The following is a 16485-nucleotide window of genomic DNA, read 5'->3' on the forward strand; positions in this document are numbered from 1 at the left end:
TGAGACGCATCAGCTCAATTCGCAAATATCTTTCAGTTGATGCCACTAATACACTTGTGTGTTCATTAGTACTTTCAAGACTGGACTATTGTAACTCAATTATGTCTGGTTCATCTCAATATCTGCTCCAGAAACTTCAAAACACAGCTGTTCGGATCATTCTTTGGGTATCACGATCAGAACACACCTCCCCGCTGCTTTGTACCCTACACTGACTATCCATTCGATCCAGAATCAAACACAAAATGTGTTCTCTGTGCTACGTTTCACTGTCGGACTCTAGTCCAACATACCTATCCGTCCTCACCCATGTGTACACCCCAGCAAGATACTTCCGCTCCTCTTCTGACAATCGCATACTCATTATTCCCACTATGAAAACAAAGTCATATGGACAGCGTTCTTTTGCATACCAGGGCCCAGCAACGTGGAATGAATTGCCCACTGAACTTAGACACAAAGACACGGTGATCACATTCAAGAGGGCTCTCAGAACTCACTTATTTCGACTGCAAGAACAAACTTAAAGACTTAATAATGTTTCCTACCTTAAATATTCTCAGCATTTTTTTATTTTATTTTTTTATATATTTTTTATATTTAAGTTTTCTAATTTCATGGTGTTTGTTTGTGTAATCATATCATTATATGTTTTTTTTATCTTATAGGTGTTGTTTAATGTTGTAAAGCGCTTAAAGCTTCTAAAGATTAGTCGCTATACAAAGTCCTCATTATTATTATTTCGGATTCTTATTTCATATGTTAAAATCAGACTGCATATTGGCTTAATGGTGTGTTTAGAGACAATTTAAGAGGAGACTTTTGTTTGAAGTATTCGTTGGAATTGCAAAGAGCTCATTTGACTAAAATATTCTTCCTCGGACTATTGTGAATTTATTCAAAAGAGTTCTGGACAATGCCATTTTGATACACCAGGACTGTTGACATTCGATCATCTGAAATTCATTTAGGAACATTAGATCATTTTGACTTGAATATAAGTATTTACGAATATTTTTGATTCAATTCATAATACTTTAAGTTCCTCTTAAACGTTCGTTTTACAACTGTGATGATTAAATTATTTGTTTCGTTGTACGAAACTTGTTGGTTTTGCTTCTTTCTGTTACTTAGTTTATAACTATAGGGTTGTCAAATCTATAATGAGATTTTGTATCCAACTTGGATTGTTTTATTATTATCGAAAGAAAGATTTTTTCTTTAGTAAGTATGATGGACACAATATTTCTTCTTACCTTATAAATCATATTACCCCCACACACACACACACATTTCATTTTTGGGCCTGGAAATCATGCCTCCACCTCCTTTAAAGAAAGTAAAATAGTCGGTCCCTACGTTGTGTAAACTTGTGCTTCTCTCAGAAGGCTGCGCTGTCCTGGCTGAAAAGAATTTCCAGCCAAATTCAAGATAAGACCATTTCTTACTTTCAGCTACTTTGTGTTTAAACCATCTCTGTTATTCTTGACCAACAGCGAGATTCAAATGTGGTGGAAATATTGTATGTCAGATTGGCACCATTGCCATATAATACCAAAGTCTTCTGATATAAACCCCATGTTGATATGACTGTCCGTTTGGGGAAAGGAAGAATAAAAATACATTCAAGATTTCGGACATGGTCAGCTGCCTACACGCAGATAAGCAGCTGCGTATTTAAATTTTGACAAGAAAAACTCCAGTGCATTTCAAACCAATTTTTTTTGTTAGTATTACAATCAACCTTGATATGAGAAAAATCACTCCATCATTTCATGAGCAGTGTTTATACTGAATATACGCAACCACCCCGAACCTTCATGCTGGCCATTTGCAGGGCCATATTAGAAATCAGATCAGAACCATTCTCATTTACGACCAACTCGACAACATAAGAAACCTTCCAGTGAAAACTCACTGTTACGATCATTCATTCTGGTGAAATAGTGATAAGAAGACTTGCAAGATGGGTACCTACACATCATAATAATTCTTTCAGCGCAAAACCTCATGTTAACAGGAGCATCGATTTAGTAGGAGTAGCGATAACAATATTTTCAAGATGTGTATAGGGTACCTTTTCATCTTGGACCTACTCGGCATCACAATAATTCTTCTTGTGAAAATCCCATGACAATATTGCTTTTCATTTGTAAGGACTGGGCGATAACAAGATTATCAAGAAAGTCAATGTATCAGTCATATTTGTCATCATATCGACATCATTTTCATTATGACAACAAGACATTATAAAATTCTTTTGGTGAGAAACTCCATGTTGATATGACCAACCGTTCAGGAGCAGTAACGATAACACATTTTTCATGATGACGGGCGGCCATAGTGCACATAGGGTCAGCGCCATTTTCATTTAGGACTTACTTGACATTGTCGCAGAATAGAAACCGAGTGGGTCTTTGGTCTAAATGAATAAGACAAACACAATGTGAGAAAGATGTGAAATTTATGAAATGAATTAATAAAGAAAAAAAGAAAAAATATGTGATGTAAAAATATAATGATTCTCTCACGCTCTCAACATACGACTGACTCAAATCACTCTACACAACATTCACACATTGAAACTAAACCATAAATATTAAATCAAAATTAAGTACAGATCCAAGAAACCTCATGGACTACAGATACGCTTCAAACAGTATTTTACACTACAAGAGAGATTCACATAAACTCGAATATGAACTCTGTTAAGATTCAAAATAATCTTATGAACACAACTAAGATTCAAAAATAATCCTATGAACACAACGAAGATTCAAAATAATCTTATGAACATAAAAATGCAGTTGGAACAACAATTTAACCAAACGTATGCTTCCAGACCCATTGTACAGTCGCACGATTCCTTGGGTTGGCCCACTCTTATCGGCCACTCGTACCCTTTATGGATCCACCACATGTACAGTCATACGTATACACACATACAGACAGCATACATCACCCTTTTTAATTTGCTACGTGTACGTCCGTGGCACAGACATACGTACATACATACATACGTATCGACAGCACGCAGACTTAAATACTCTGGAAACTCCAGACAGCTCTAAACAACTTTAGACAGTTCAGACAGCTCTAGTCATATTCACAGTCACAATCACAGGACAGTCACAATCACAGCGATAGACACAATCACAGCAACAGTCACAATCACAGCGACAGTCACAATCAACTACAATAAAACTAAACTGGTCATAATAATAGTTTCTGTATAATCTCTAGATATATGATAATACTTTAACCTCTAATAGTGACTTGTAATTCAAAGTTCAAATCTGCGTTGTAATAAATGCATTATTACGCGATAAGACATTATAAACTGAATAGCTTCGCATATCAAATGAAATGTAAATTTAACACTTATCCCCTATGGCTCGAGAACGATGGAGAGCGTACACTCTTTGACGTGATCCAAAACGACCAGTGTCGGTTTTAGAAATTGATCTTACTTAAATCCATAGGAGAGTGAGCAAAAGTCAGGGTAAAATACCCGTGCGTATCATAAAATTAATGTTCCTTCGTCACAAATAATTTCTGGCGAGGTACATGTTAATACAGTCGCTTACCTGGAAAAACACGTATTCACCCTAGATAACGTTGTACGCATGTAAAACGAAAAATAGTCAAATAGCTCTAAAGCAAAACCAATTTATTTCTTTGCCTAATTCTGTGACAGACATCACAAGATATCTTTCATCATAATTACTAAAGAAAACCAGTGTTTCCCTTTACCCTCATTTGTGCTTCAGAGACCCCCAAATTTTTAACTTGGCCCACAGTTCTGATACCAAAGTTTGGTTTTTACTTAGTCTGACCCCCAGTTTTGACACCAAGGAGAGTTTTGACTCCCAGTCTGGCACCCCTAGGGGATACACTGGTTTTGAAAACCAATTGTCAATATAACGTTCGGTAAATGAAGAAGGGCGACAATATTTTCAAGTCAGCCACCATGTCGGCCACGTTGGATAAATGAGTGACCAACTAGAACATTGATGCGTGTTAAGCTTCATGGACGAGAAGGGATATGTCTTGTTCTATCGGACAACAAACAACAGGCTAACCAATAACCCCTTATCTGAACTGCTTTATGTCACATACATTTCGGTTGACGGACTAAGGGGGGTAAGTTATTATACACTTGGCTACAAGACAGACAGTTACTTTTCTTGACCTTTAAAGCGCGACTTCCTTTTCCCTTGAATCGAGCCAATGCGTGAGGTACAGATGGCTCAGCCGGCCAGAACAAACGTCACTGTCAATGGAGAGGGGGATACTTCTGATAGAAAAAAAATAAAACTAGACAACTGCAGGTAATGTTCGTCAACTTCTCGTGACCATGTATAAGCATAAATCAAGGTATATACTTTAAGTTTAACCGTTTTTATTTTAAGCAAAATGAGTCTATGAACTTTACGATTCATTACTGTGCTCTACAATCCGAGCGATTCCGATTGGCTAAGGTCTGTCACACTCATGTTCATGGATAGTTAGGTGAGGATTATTTTCGTTGGTATTTCTGTTTAAACAGTAAATATTTATAGCATATAAAATCAAAAATAATTGGTTATTGTAAATTAATATCACTAATACATTTTCTGGTTAATTTTTGTATTTCATTCTTTAACTTGCAGTATTACGACGGCGGTAAACCCCTATAGAAAATTTTGAACTGTCCCAAGTGGATGTATATATAAATGGTATCCACCAGGTCACTGTCTCAAACATCATTGCAAAATGGCAAGGTATAGTACGATGTATAATAGACAGATATCGTCTGGCTGACGTTGATAACATAGATAACATCATTGACATTTATGATATGATTGTAGGGCAGTGATGTACATGACGTGGATAATGTAGTGTTCTTAATTTAATAGTCTTTGAAATTAAACTACACCTATAACTACAGTAACTACCCGTACAAATAAGTTCAGAATATTCTATTCAGAAGTAAGAGGAACTTCATTGAAGCTTGTACCAGGTTGTCACAATATTTATTATGGTTTCAGCACTGTAGTTTCATTGATAAAAAAACACAAAAAATGATATAATTTTGTAGGCTTACAGTAAATATTCTGCAGATAATCGAGAAAAAGTAAATTCTATAGAAACAACTCATCTTCTCCTGCATATGTAGACCAGCAAGTTGTTCTCCACCTTTGCCAGTCAAAAAAAAAAAAAAGGTGGAGAACAACTTGCTGGTCTACTGCATATGCAAATCATATTTATGGAAGACTGATTCTTTTAGCCTTGCTTTGTACAATGAATTCCAGAATTTATGGAATTTTCATGGGTAATTGATAATGGGACCATATTTACAGAATGTTAGAAAAGATACAATATTATTGACTTGAAACAAAAAGGTAAGTACATGTATTTTTGTTACCCTAGTCAACAACTTGTCCAGGATAGGTAAGTGTTTTTGTTACGTTAGTCAACAACTTGTCCAAGATACTACAGCTCTTCAATGATCTTCACACATGTTTATGTTATAGGGTTGGCCAGTATCAATTTAAGGGAATAGAAGGATTAAATGTAAATAAAATTGACAAAGTCTTTCGTTTGGTTAGTGTATTCCCTACCAAAACATCAAGCCTATGATACAGTTGTGGCAAAACAACAGTTTGTTTATTGTAATGTTGTGGTTAATATTTGCATCAAGGTCAATTTTTCATATGTAATTAGTTTGCTGGCATGGTTGCAACAAACATCAATAATGCACTTCTGTGTGTTAGAGTTGTGGCTACTTTCTGGCACAAACATCGATGATATACTTCTGTGTGTTAGAGTTGTGGCTACTTTCTGGCACAAAGTTCTAGCAACTTATGGTTTAGTTTTCTAAAAGAATAATATAAATAATAAAACGTGAGAAAGCATAGTTTTTCGGACATAGTAAGAAAATTTTCATTTAAATTTTATCCTTTCCACAATTGTGATAAGGTTATATTATGTGTAAATAGTGCAGATGATGAGGACAGCATTCATAACTTGGCTAAAAATGCAGTAAGCCAGAAAGGCCTGAAGGAAATTAAAGTGCCAGTCCTTTATGTGAGATACAGGACTCACCATAAAACTGACAAAATAAAAGACGATAGATATTTTAATTGTGCTGCATGTTTAATTGTTCAAGATAATAGCAGACACAGATTTATCTTTCTGGTTTAGCAACAATTTCTTGATTTTGATTACGTTAAAATGTTCATTTAGTCATTAAATATAACTGTTTCAACTTTATATTCTGACAGAATCTGCAATTAAAGATGTTTGCATGTTCCAGCACAAGTAACGGACTTTTGTATCATTCAGAAAAATAAAGCGTTTAAACACCAGTTGGTAATTTTGAAGATGGGCGATATATCTGTAACACTTCATTGATCTATATAGATATCACATTTTTTTGTGATACAAGCTTGCAGACCTATAAATGATTTCAGTGTTGTATAGAAATGATATGATGTCTTGTCACATATTTTATTTTTAAATTGCTGACTGTTGGCACTAATTTATTTATTGGTATTGAATTTGCTGTTTGATATTATGTTGTGCTGTATAAAACAGACTTCATTTTGCAGGGCTCAAAATTAACTTTTTTTCAATACTAGTAGCATTTAGATATGTATTATTTTCAACTGGCAAAAATCCAACTGTTTTCAGTGCCAACTAGCTTATTTTGTATGAATAAAATTTGAATACAAAATATCACTCAATAGAACTTATTGTTCATTTTTTCAGATACCAGTTTATAGAATACAGAATAGTAACTAGCAATATGATATCTTGCTGGTGTCAGTTTTGAGACGTGTTATGTCCTGGTCTGCAAAGCATAATATTCAAAGAGATATTGCACTTTTACATGTTCCAGTCTAAGCATATTTAAGGGCCATAGTAATTGCCTGTCTTAGGAAGGGAATAAACCGATAGTAAAAATCAATAAAAATTTGTTTGCAATAAGTGAGTTTTAAGGAAAGTTTGAACATAAAAAATACAAAAAAGTATTTTAAAAGATTTGGATGCTGCCACAAGTTTCAAACTCGCAACCTCTTGTTTGGTAATGGTTACACGCAGAAAGAAAGACAAATGTGTATGGTTATATATAAATAAGATGTATTGCATTTTTCATGTTCCTGTCAAAGCATAATATCCAAGGATATCTTGCACTTTGACATATTTTAAATGTGGCACACTTCCGTGGAGAAGACAGTTTTAGGCCTCAACGAACCATATTACTATTTTTAATACCTGTCTTCCCTATCAAGGACGACAGCAGCCATGTTTTCTGTGCAGCTTAGATACAGATGTCATTTTTGTAAAGGGAGATTTTCAGTTCTTAAAGTGAGGGGGCAGTTTGAGTTTCCCCCAAAAAATATAATGAATATACTACTTACTTTTCACAAATACACATGACAAGTAACCTGTAATAAAGATGTGACACACAACAGTTTATCCCTATTGTTGGCGAAGCAGACATGATTGTGTATTGTGATGATTACATTGGATTTGAATTGAAAGAGGCACATTAATCAGATAACAAAAATTAGTTTTATGCCATTTTAACCCCTCTCCATGTTTTTAAAATCCTAGATGATAAATGAATGCATCAAAATAAAAACAGATGTTCTGATCTGCCATAGCATAATGCTCATGCAGATTGGTTGTTGTTGCTTGTTTTACTGATTACTCTTCACAAACTGCATGGACCATATCTACTGGTGCATTATGCAGTGGCAGATCTGGGTCTTTGGAGTTGGACTCTTGAGTATATACAGTTCATTAACTATTGATTTATATTGTTTCACGTATATATTTTTGGTAAATAAGCAAGGATACAAGCATTATGTAATAACTGTAATTTATTTTATTACAGAGAAGGCATTTTGTTGGGTTATGGCAACCCATTATTGGACATCCAGGTCAATGGAACAGAGGAATTCCTAAAAAAGTAAGTAGTAAAGAAAGTACGATGCACTTTGAGTTGGTGTAGAAATTTTGATGCAGAAGAGTAAAGGGCCTTCCATTTAGTATGTACAAAAAAATATGGCAAAGCTTGCTTCCCTCCCCCTCCATGCTTACGTTTTTACACACACCCACCCACCTGCATACATACACTTGACCCCCCCCCCCCCCCCCGAATTCTATAGAACGGCCTATATTTAATCCATGCAGAAATGATCAAGTATTGATAATATTAACGTGTTTAATAAAACCGATAGTCCATTGACATTGAATGTCTGGCTGCATCAAAGAAATAAGCTGCGTAACTTTAACAAAAATTGTCTTGTGACCACTAAATTCAAACGCTGACTGAACCCAGTTGAACAGGTTACGTATTAGACAAATTATTATCAAGGTTTCACACACACACACATTTCCTATGTGTACGTACATTATCGGTAGCCACCCCCCCCCACATTCAAGCGTATGCATTTGGGTTACCCACCCCCACCCTCCATGCGTATGTACTAAAGGGATGGCCCCTAAGCATAATCTGCTACTATTGTGTCATGCTTGTTTTTTCCAAGCCACAGACTTTAGTCTAAGAGGCTGAATATTCTTTAAGACTGAGGTCTGGGACCCATGTTTTTGAACTTTTGGACTTTGGTATTTGTATTCCCAAGTAGTCAGTTAGGACTGTGTCTCAATTGAATCATGACAGGTATATTGAACCAGCACGATAAAAAAGATGGGCAGAAATCAGAAACAAAATAATGGGATGTAACAGAAATATATATTTATTGTTGTTGTAACCAAGTACTGCATGGAATATGTACTATATTAGCACACTTCCGGACCACTTTTAACAAACTCTTATTGCCAGAAGTTTGCCGGATATCATAGGACTGGACCCAGCATAAATTCAGTTTAAAACTTCAGGACGAAGGGATTAAGAAAAAGATTTTGAGCCCTGTGAATTTAGTAAACACTTGCCAAGATTTTAGTTTCTGTACTGTTACAAAAGTCTTTGTGAGATTGCTTATGCATTAAAATATTTGAGTAGATCTGTATATATCCTTTACTTGAACAACTCATGACAATATCTGTAGATTCCCATTTGTTTAGCTCTACTGATCATGGGTCATAAGATTAATATTTATTGGATCCCATCATGCATCACTTCAGTTAAAATTTGTAGTTTTACATTTCTTGCTTGACTCATTGAAGTAGAAGATTGTGCATCTCATTGAAGTAGAAGTTGTGTGTGTGTATATATATATATATATATATATATGATGATGTTCCTGATTGAAAAGGTCTTGGAATTGTTAAAATAGTGGTGCTTGTAAACAAAACACCATATACTGTATTTTCCCGCATATCTCCCGTGGGTTATACCAGATTTTACAAACCCCGCGGGGGGGGGGGGGGGGGTTTGCGGGTTATATCACAAATTTTTTACACATAATAATATTTCAATATATTTCCCTGGCGATGAATTCACGAAAATCATCCATCTTCTTCTCCCAATTCTCGGGTAGACGTTGGCCGACGGTCGTTCGTGTTCTGACTGACAATTGGTTCCTCTTCATAAATTTATATACCCAATGCACTCCTCCTTTAAAATCATCAATGTGCTTCTCTGCCGCCATGAGTTTGGCCTTCAGTTTGATGGCAACTGTCGAGACAGGTCGGTTGTTTTCCCGCTGGGCCACGATCCACTGCTTCAGGTCAGCTTCAAGGTGAGGCCATTTTGCTTTAGGTCCGCGACGAGCACGTTTTCATGGATTCATCTTCTCCAACGTTCCTTTTTCTTTTCTCCAACCTCGGATTACACTCTCATCAATATCAAATTTTCTGCCTGTGGCTCTATTGCCATGCACTTCAGCATACGCAATGGCAGTTAGCTTGAAGTCGGCTGTGTAAGACTTTCGTTTCGGCATTTTTAAATTAAACAGAAATAAATTATTTAAACTTGAATCTACAATTAAAAAGAATACAAGATTATTTAGAAATGTCCGCGTTTATGTAGCCTGTAGTTGAGGCACAGCTCCTATAGACAGCCTACGCGCACAAGCACTGTATACCGAGCCTGAATACCGGTAGTTAATTGACGTCATGCGAGCTACATTCGAAATTGACAATTGTGGCATTCAGCCTCAGGACCTCACACCATTGCATATCCGGCTCACAAGTACCTGGCTTCAAAATTAAAATCTGCCGGCTGCCAGCTGGAATATAGTGGAGGCAGGGTGACTAACTTGAACTGATGCAGAGGGATGAATATGGACTGGGGCCAACTGACTTGATAGCGTAAATGCAAAGTTGCATGTTGGGCGGGTGAGTGAAAATGTAGTAGTTGTAGTATCGTTCGTCATCCACATGTGAGCATTGACGAATTCGGTCCTTCTAAAAACAGTAATGGTAGACAATGTGAACATACACAAAAAAGTTCATCAATCTATGGTTGCGGGTTATACAAAGGTGCGGGTTATGCCAACAATTTTTTACACAAAACCCCAAAACCCGCGGACTATATGAGGGTGCGGATTATCTGCGTCTGCGGGATATATGCGGGAAAATACGGTACCTGTTTAATTGCACAGAAAGATCATTTTGAACTTTGGATGCTACCATGTGGTAAAATACCTTGAAAGATGCAAACATGCCTTGCAACATTTCCATTTATGATACAGCATTATTTATAATTACTGAATAGCATAATGGCAACTACAGTATAGCATAATGTGGTAAAACTTCTGTTTGGGTTAACAAACATCATAAATTGAGAGGTTACCGTTAGATAAACTATATTTCATATAAAAGAATACAACACTCACATTTACACACATGTTCTGCATGTGGTTAGAGCCTCTATCTCAGATGCAGGAGGTCATGGGTTCAAATCAGACTGATTCATACCAAAGACTTTTAAAAATGTTACTAACAGCTGCCTTGCTTGGCATTCAGCATCAAGAGGTTAGTGTTAGGACTGGTCAGCCTGGTGTCAGGATAATGTGACTGGGTGGGACATCATGATACATGTCTGTGACATGATGCCCCAGTGCTAGTCATCACTGAAATCTGACACAGCAGACATTGTAGCGATGTGACTGAAAATTTGTTAAAGCTATGTGAAAAATCCAAATTTCACATGTATATATCACCACTGATGATATCGATGCAGATATGGCATACAACATACATGTAAACATTTGATACAAGTGATTATCCCAAAGGCCATTTGCTGTTTAGTAACATGTATGAAAATGTGATTGGCAATTACAGGGATGAATGTGCAGGAAAGCCAATTGAAGAGGATGTGTGACGGCATCCTTAAATGTACTCGATCTGGGTCAAACCACAGAGTGGTAAAGACATTAAAAAAAAGCGAAGGACTGTTGTCATGGAATGTCTCTGGGAATGACATGAATTCAAACACACAGCAATTCTGATCCACTCAAAAAAATGTTGCTTAAGTGTGTATCACTGTACCAAGGTGAGTTTGGAACCAATCGACACCAAGCAATGGTTATTTTGTGACAGAACTGCCACTTACGCATAGGGGCACCACACAATTGAGAATCAAATTACAGTAGATGCTCTCATGCATTAAAATAGCTCTTGGTGGTTGTTGATAACTGACTTGCAGTTCTTCTCACACATATGCTCTCTTAGAAAATCAGTTTGGTCTGAAATTGTAAAAACATCGATGGACGATACCAATTTGGTAGCATGATACTGACCATCTTCTGTTTCCTCCATTACCAAAGCAAATTGTTTCACAGTGAGTCTAACACAGGTGATTGTGAGAAAAAAAATTCTGTGAGTAACAGTGACAGTGTTATTCCAAAGTGCCTCAGCAGGTTTAATCCCAATCACGTGTGAATTCATTATTCAACAATGTTATGACTGATCGAAGCTGTGTCACCCACTCCTAAGGTTGCTTTGAGATCCAAGATCTATCTAGATTGCTGGCACTCCAAATCAGACTGAGATATCATTAACAATTCTTGTGCATACTGATGTCTGAATAATTGTTCCACAGTGGCTTGATCACAATGTTATGTTAATATGTCCAACACAAACCAGCACCTTGTGATTTGTTATGAATGCAGCAACAGCTTCATGAAATTTGTTACCTGGATATACTTGTAACAGGCATGGCCATGCTTATGATAAACGTGTAAAAATACATTTAAGTTCAACTGCGACACTCATACAATCTTTCAATGTCAACAGCTCTGCTTCCTTGTATCTAATGATGACATCTAAAATGGTTAATACCTACATATACTTCCACAATTGTGCTGAAGAAATAACAAAATCAGCCTGATGAACATTGTAAGGTGTTCTCAAATTAACCCATTCACAAATAACTGTTCTTGGAGCAGGTAGGTAAATTTACCACAATGCTTGTTTTGCCAACTGTGCTTATACAATCCCATGGGTGACTTTTGCTGCACATAATAACTTTTCAACAGTTGCTTCACCCTTCCAATAACCACAAGATCTGGACTAAAAGTCTGCTTTTCTAAAACATGTTTTTTTATTATTTCATATTTTACTTCCAGTGCATGCACTTTCTTTATTATAAAATAGCTTCTTGGTGACCATGAGAGACAGTGTCCTAATGCAATCTTGGCCTTTATACCTCCATTGATGATCACTCTAGCCATTCTTTCTCCAACACACGGCCCTGTAATGTGATCATATTCAAGTCATGGATGTGATCTTTATCAGCACATTGGCATTCATAATATCTCTTGATGCTTGTTATGTGAGATCTTGTTGGTAACATGCAGCATTAACAAGTTTTATAGGTTCTTCTCTTTTCATATATCCAGCCATGTAAGCCCTCATTGTTTCTTGATCCCGATGGAAATAGAGATGTTTTTCAGCAGGGTATTTGCTCAGCGGTGTTCCTGGATAGCTTTTTTAATGCAGCAGTGACATGGCCATCAAAGATGTTTTTAAACAATGTAAACTTTTTTTTCTTCACATCAAACACAAGTTCCAGCAGTTACAACAAAACCTTAAGTGTTTGTTCAACCTGCATTGGATTTGTGGTATGTTTTATTTTATTACAGCATTGCACACTATATGAAGACATGACTGAGTTGCACAACAAGTGATATTCAACATGGCATCATGACAAGAGAATTTACTATCATTGACTTCTGTGCAGGTGAAGTCCAGACCACACAAACAGTGTGATGTTTCCAAAGTCAGTTTGAACCTTAATCATTGGCCTGGCTTGGTCAGGGAAAGCTAAACTGCTGTTGAATTTAATCATGAGATGGTTTGTCAAAATGACTATACACTGTATGCTGTGATAGGTTACCCGCACCATATTAGCTATGTATTATACATGTGAATGAGTAGTGGAATTTAATGTATTACCATGTGCCAGCCAGACCTACGTGTAAAACATGGCGATAACAATGGACCACCAACCAGAGCTCTCACTGTCAGAGGTGTGAGGCTTCATGTATTTAAGTGCACTGGAAGCTTGTCTCACATTCAGGCTTAATGTCCATCGCCAGTGAATAAGCCACAACCATATATACTCGCTTATAAGTCGAGCCAAACTGCAGACAACAAGATCCTTATCTGCCATAGCATCATGTGGCAGCAGATCAGGGTCTATGCTGTTTGGCCTACTGATTACTTCTAACAAACTGTACAGGCCCAGATCTGCTGGCACATTATGTGATGGCAGATCTGGGTCTGTGCAGCTTGCAGTTGGACTCCTCTTACTAACGAGTATATACAGTTTAATATACACAAATTCAAATAGTCATTTTTTTCAGCCATTTTTCATGAAATTTTCAATGTATACAAAATATAAACTAATTGAAACATAAAATACTGATTTTATTGAATGTGTTATGCTAATTTGTAGGCATGGCTATATCTACCCTGGTGATGGATCATTTACAATGAATCATCTTCATGTATTTCATGAGATACCTCAGCTGTAGTGACTACAGCGATGTATCAGTTATGCTTGTAACAACATTCATACCAACTGTCACTCCAAAGTTATTCAAACATGCGAGTTTCACTCAGTAATGTCTGGAGTAGAAAATGATAATAACTTCTTGAGCAAATTTTATGAACAGTTCATTTAAATAAATAATTTATCTCTTTCATCAGCTCATTATAGCACTAAGCTTTGAGGTGTATGAAAGGGGACAACATTTTAGTCTGAATTTATTTTCTGCATGAAAATGAATGTTTATAATTGCTGCTGGAGACTATTTAAGAAGTTCTTGGTAGCTGCGGTTAAACAGTTAATCACACTGGGGCTTTGTTTCTTTACAGGTATGACCTGAAACCTAATGATGCTATTCTCGCAGAGGAAAAGCACAAGCCCATGTAAGTTTTCACCAGATCATAAAGAGATTATAATCTTGCAGCGCATTGCAAGATTTTAAATTTTCCTAATAAATGAAGATATGACTGCTCACATACTAAGATGGAATGGTTACATTTTTTATACACGGTAAAAGCTTCAGCTCATCTGGCCATGAGGCCAAGTGAGTGTATGGTATGGATCCATCTTTGTCATCAGTCTGACTGTCATCTGTCCATTACCAGTTGAAACCCTCAGAAAGCTGTATATCTGACCCAGTTTTGATCAAACTTGCAATGTAAGCTTGTATCAGTAAAATCTTGGATGAATTCAGTAATGAGGAAAATCCATGAGCATGAACCCTTACAGTGCTAGAGTTTTGTAGTACAAGATCCCCAGTGCTGAATTGTTTGAGGAAAGAAATGAAAATTGCACACTGCTTCTAAATAGCCTGCATTTTAATTACTGTATGTAATATATACAAAAAATGGTTGTTGAAGACTCAACCTTTTTAAAAGCATCAAGTCACATATGTAACTTTATCATATTTGCACTAGATGCAAATACAGCTAACATTAGCAATAACCTTTGTATTTAATCTGTATTTTGGTGTTTTTTTCTTCTTCTTAATGAAACGGTTCAAATATGTATTTAGAAAAATAATTATTTCTTTTTGTCCCAATCATATTTATGTATGTCTATTATAACTTTACATCCAAGCTGTGAAAATCACAGTTGTAGTATAGATAACAGTTAGTAAACAGCTATTCAAGAACACCTACATGTGAACAACCCACATGAGAGTTTTTTTTCTCCCATCCCCCTGTCACTCCCTGAAAACTGGTGAACACAAAATTAATATTGAAAAATTACATTTTCCCCAGTTTTTCCACATTTCAGTTCCAGTGTAGTATATTTAAATTAATACAGCTTGTGATCATGTGACTGAACTGGCTTAAGTAAGGCAAGACAATATAGTTGCTAATTTCACCCTTTGATCGAATCGTTATGGTCAGCTAGCTTCATTGTTTTAAGTTTGTTGAGTGGATTATACTGTCTGTGAGCAGAAGTAATTCCAAAAGGCATTAGTTGATTATGGTTGGGTTACTTACGAATTCAGTCAGAATAAAATGGCAAATAATACTTTTTCTCCACAAGGTATGTTCTGCTTCAGTGCTTAAAGTTGTCAAGATGGATTAGGGTCAATAACTATGTATTACCACAGGTGATTGGACATGATTATCACCCAATGCCTAAACAACAAAATCCAGGCAACTGAAATAAAGTGTGACCCTGACATAACTCACCTTGTGATAATGCGAATTCGAATATAACATGGTTGTGGCGTGGCTCCCGAAATTTTGTATATGCATTTGCAAATGAAAAAAATATTTTTTGTTCAAAGTACATGAAATAGTGTATAAAAAATTTATTATCATTTTGGGGAAGAGATCGCATACGAATTCAACATTAATATGATCGTGGTGTGGTTCCTGATGTTTTAATTACATGTACGTGTATTTTTCTCGTACGGGGAATAATTATTTTTTTTTAGTACGAGAAATAGTGTGTAAAGCGTTTATCAGTTTGGGGGAGAGTTCGCATATGAATTTGAATATAAAACGATCATGGTGTAGCTTCTGAAATTTAACAATTCCACCAGGTTCTTGAAGTGTTATGCCAAAATAAATATAAAGCCAGTAAGTGGTCTTTGTGATTGTCTTCAATTAATTCTGTATACAATCATTCCTCAAACAATAGCCAACATATTTCTTTAACTGCATACACAATCAAGCAGCTGACAATGCAGTGGTTGATAAAAGATTCTCACAATTTAATAAACATTAAAAAAAACTAAAGCTGCCAACATGTTTGCTGGGCTATGTGGTGTTATTAGACGTAATCAGTTGACCAGTAAATAATGTCTGCTTTATTAGCTGGAAATTGAAAGGGTATGAAATTGTACATGTATTCAGCTTTAAAAAATGTATAAAAGTGAATCATGACCATTGCAGGCCTACTGCATTTAGTTCTCAGGTTTTATGTGTGTATTGTGTTTGCTTATGAACTCGTTATTATTTTTCCGTTATGGAAAAGCAAGTTCACAAACACAAGTTGTTCTCTGCACTTTGCGCAATGATTAGTTTAGTAGTTTTCACATGTTTCTTTCGATA

The 16485-nt window shown here is 36.1% G+C and overlaps 1 protein-coding gene across 2 annotated transcripts in view; it reads left to right on the forward strand.

The window, feature by feature from the left end:
• The first annotated feature begins 4190 nt into the window (after positions 1–4190).
• Positions 4191–16485, forward strand: part of LOC149803513 (uncharacterized) — a 64281-nt gene continuing 51986 nt past the window's right edge. Inside the window, exons 1-3 of one of the 2 annotated variants that reach the window (XM_089953258.1) lie at positions 4191–4331; positions 7886–7960; positions 14281–14334. In XM_089953258.1, coding sequence (XP_089809384.1) covers positions 4231–4331; positions 7886–7960; positions 14281–14334 — 230 coding nt within the window. In that variant the 5' untranslated portion in view covers positions 4191–4230. Of the gene's footprint in view, positions 4332–4731; positions 4764–7885; positions 7961–14280; positions 14335–16485 lie in introns of those variants that run through there. The other variant, XM_089953259.1, reaches the window with a different exon arrangement.

This window comes from Sinohyriopsis cumingii, chromosome 3 (genome assembly GCF_028554795.1).
Source record: "Sinohyriopsis cumingii isolate HCF-2022 chromosome 3, ASM2855479v2, whole genome shotgun sequence".
Taxonomy (NCBI): domain Eukaryota; kingdom Metazoa; phylum Mollusca; class Bivalvia; order Unionida; family Unionidae; genus Sinohyriopsis; species Sinohyriopsis cumingii.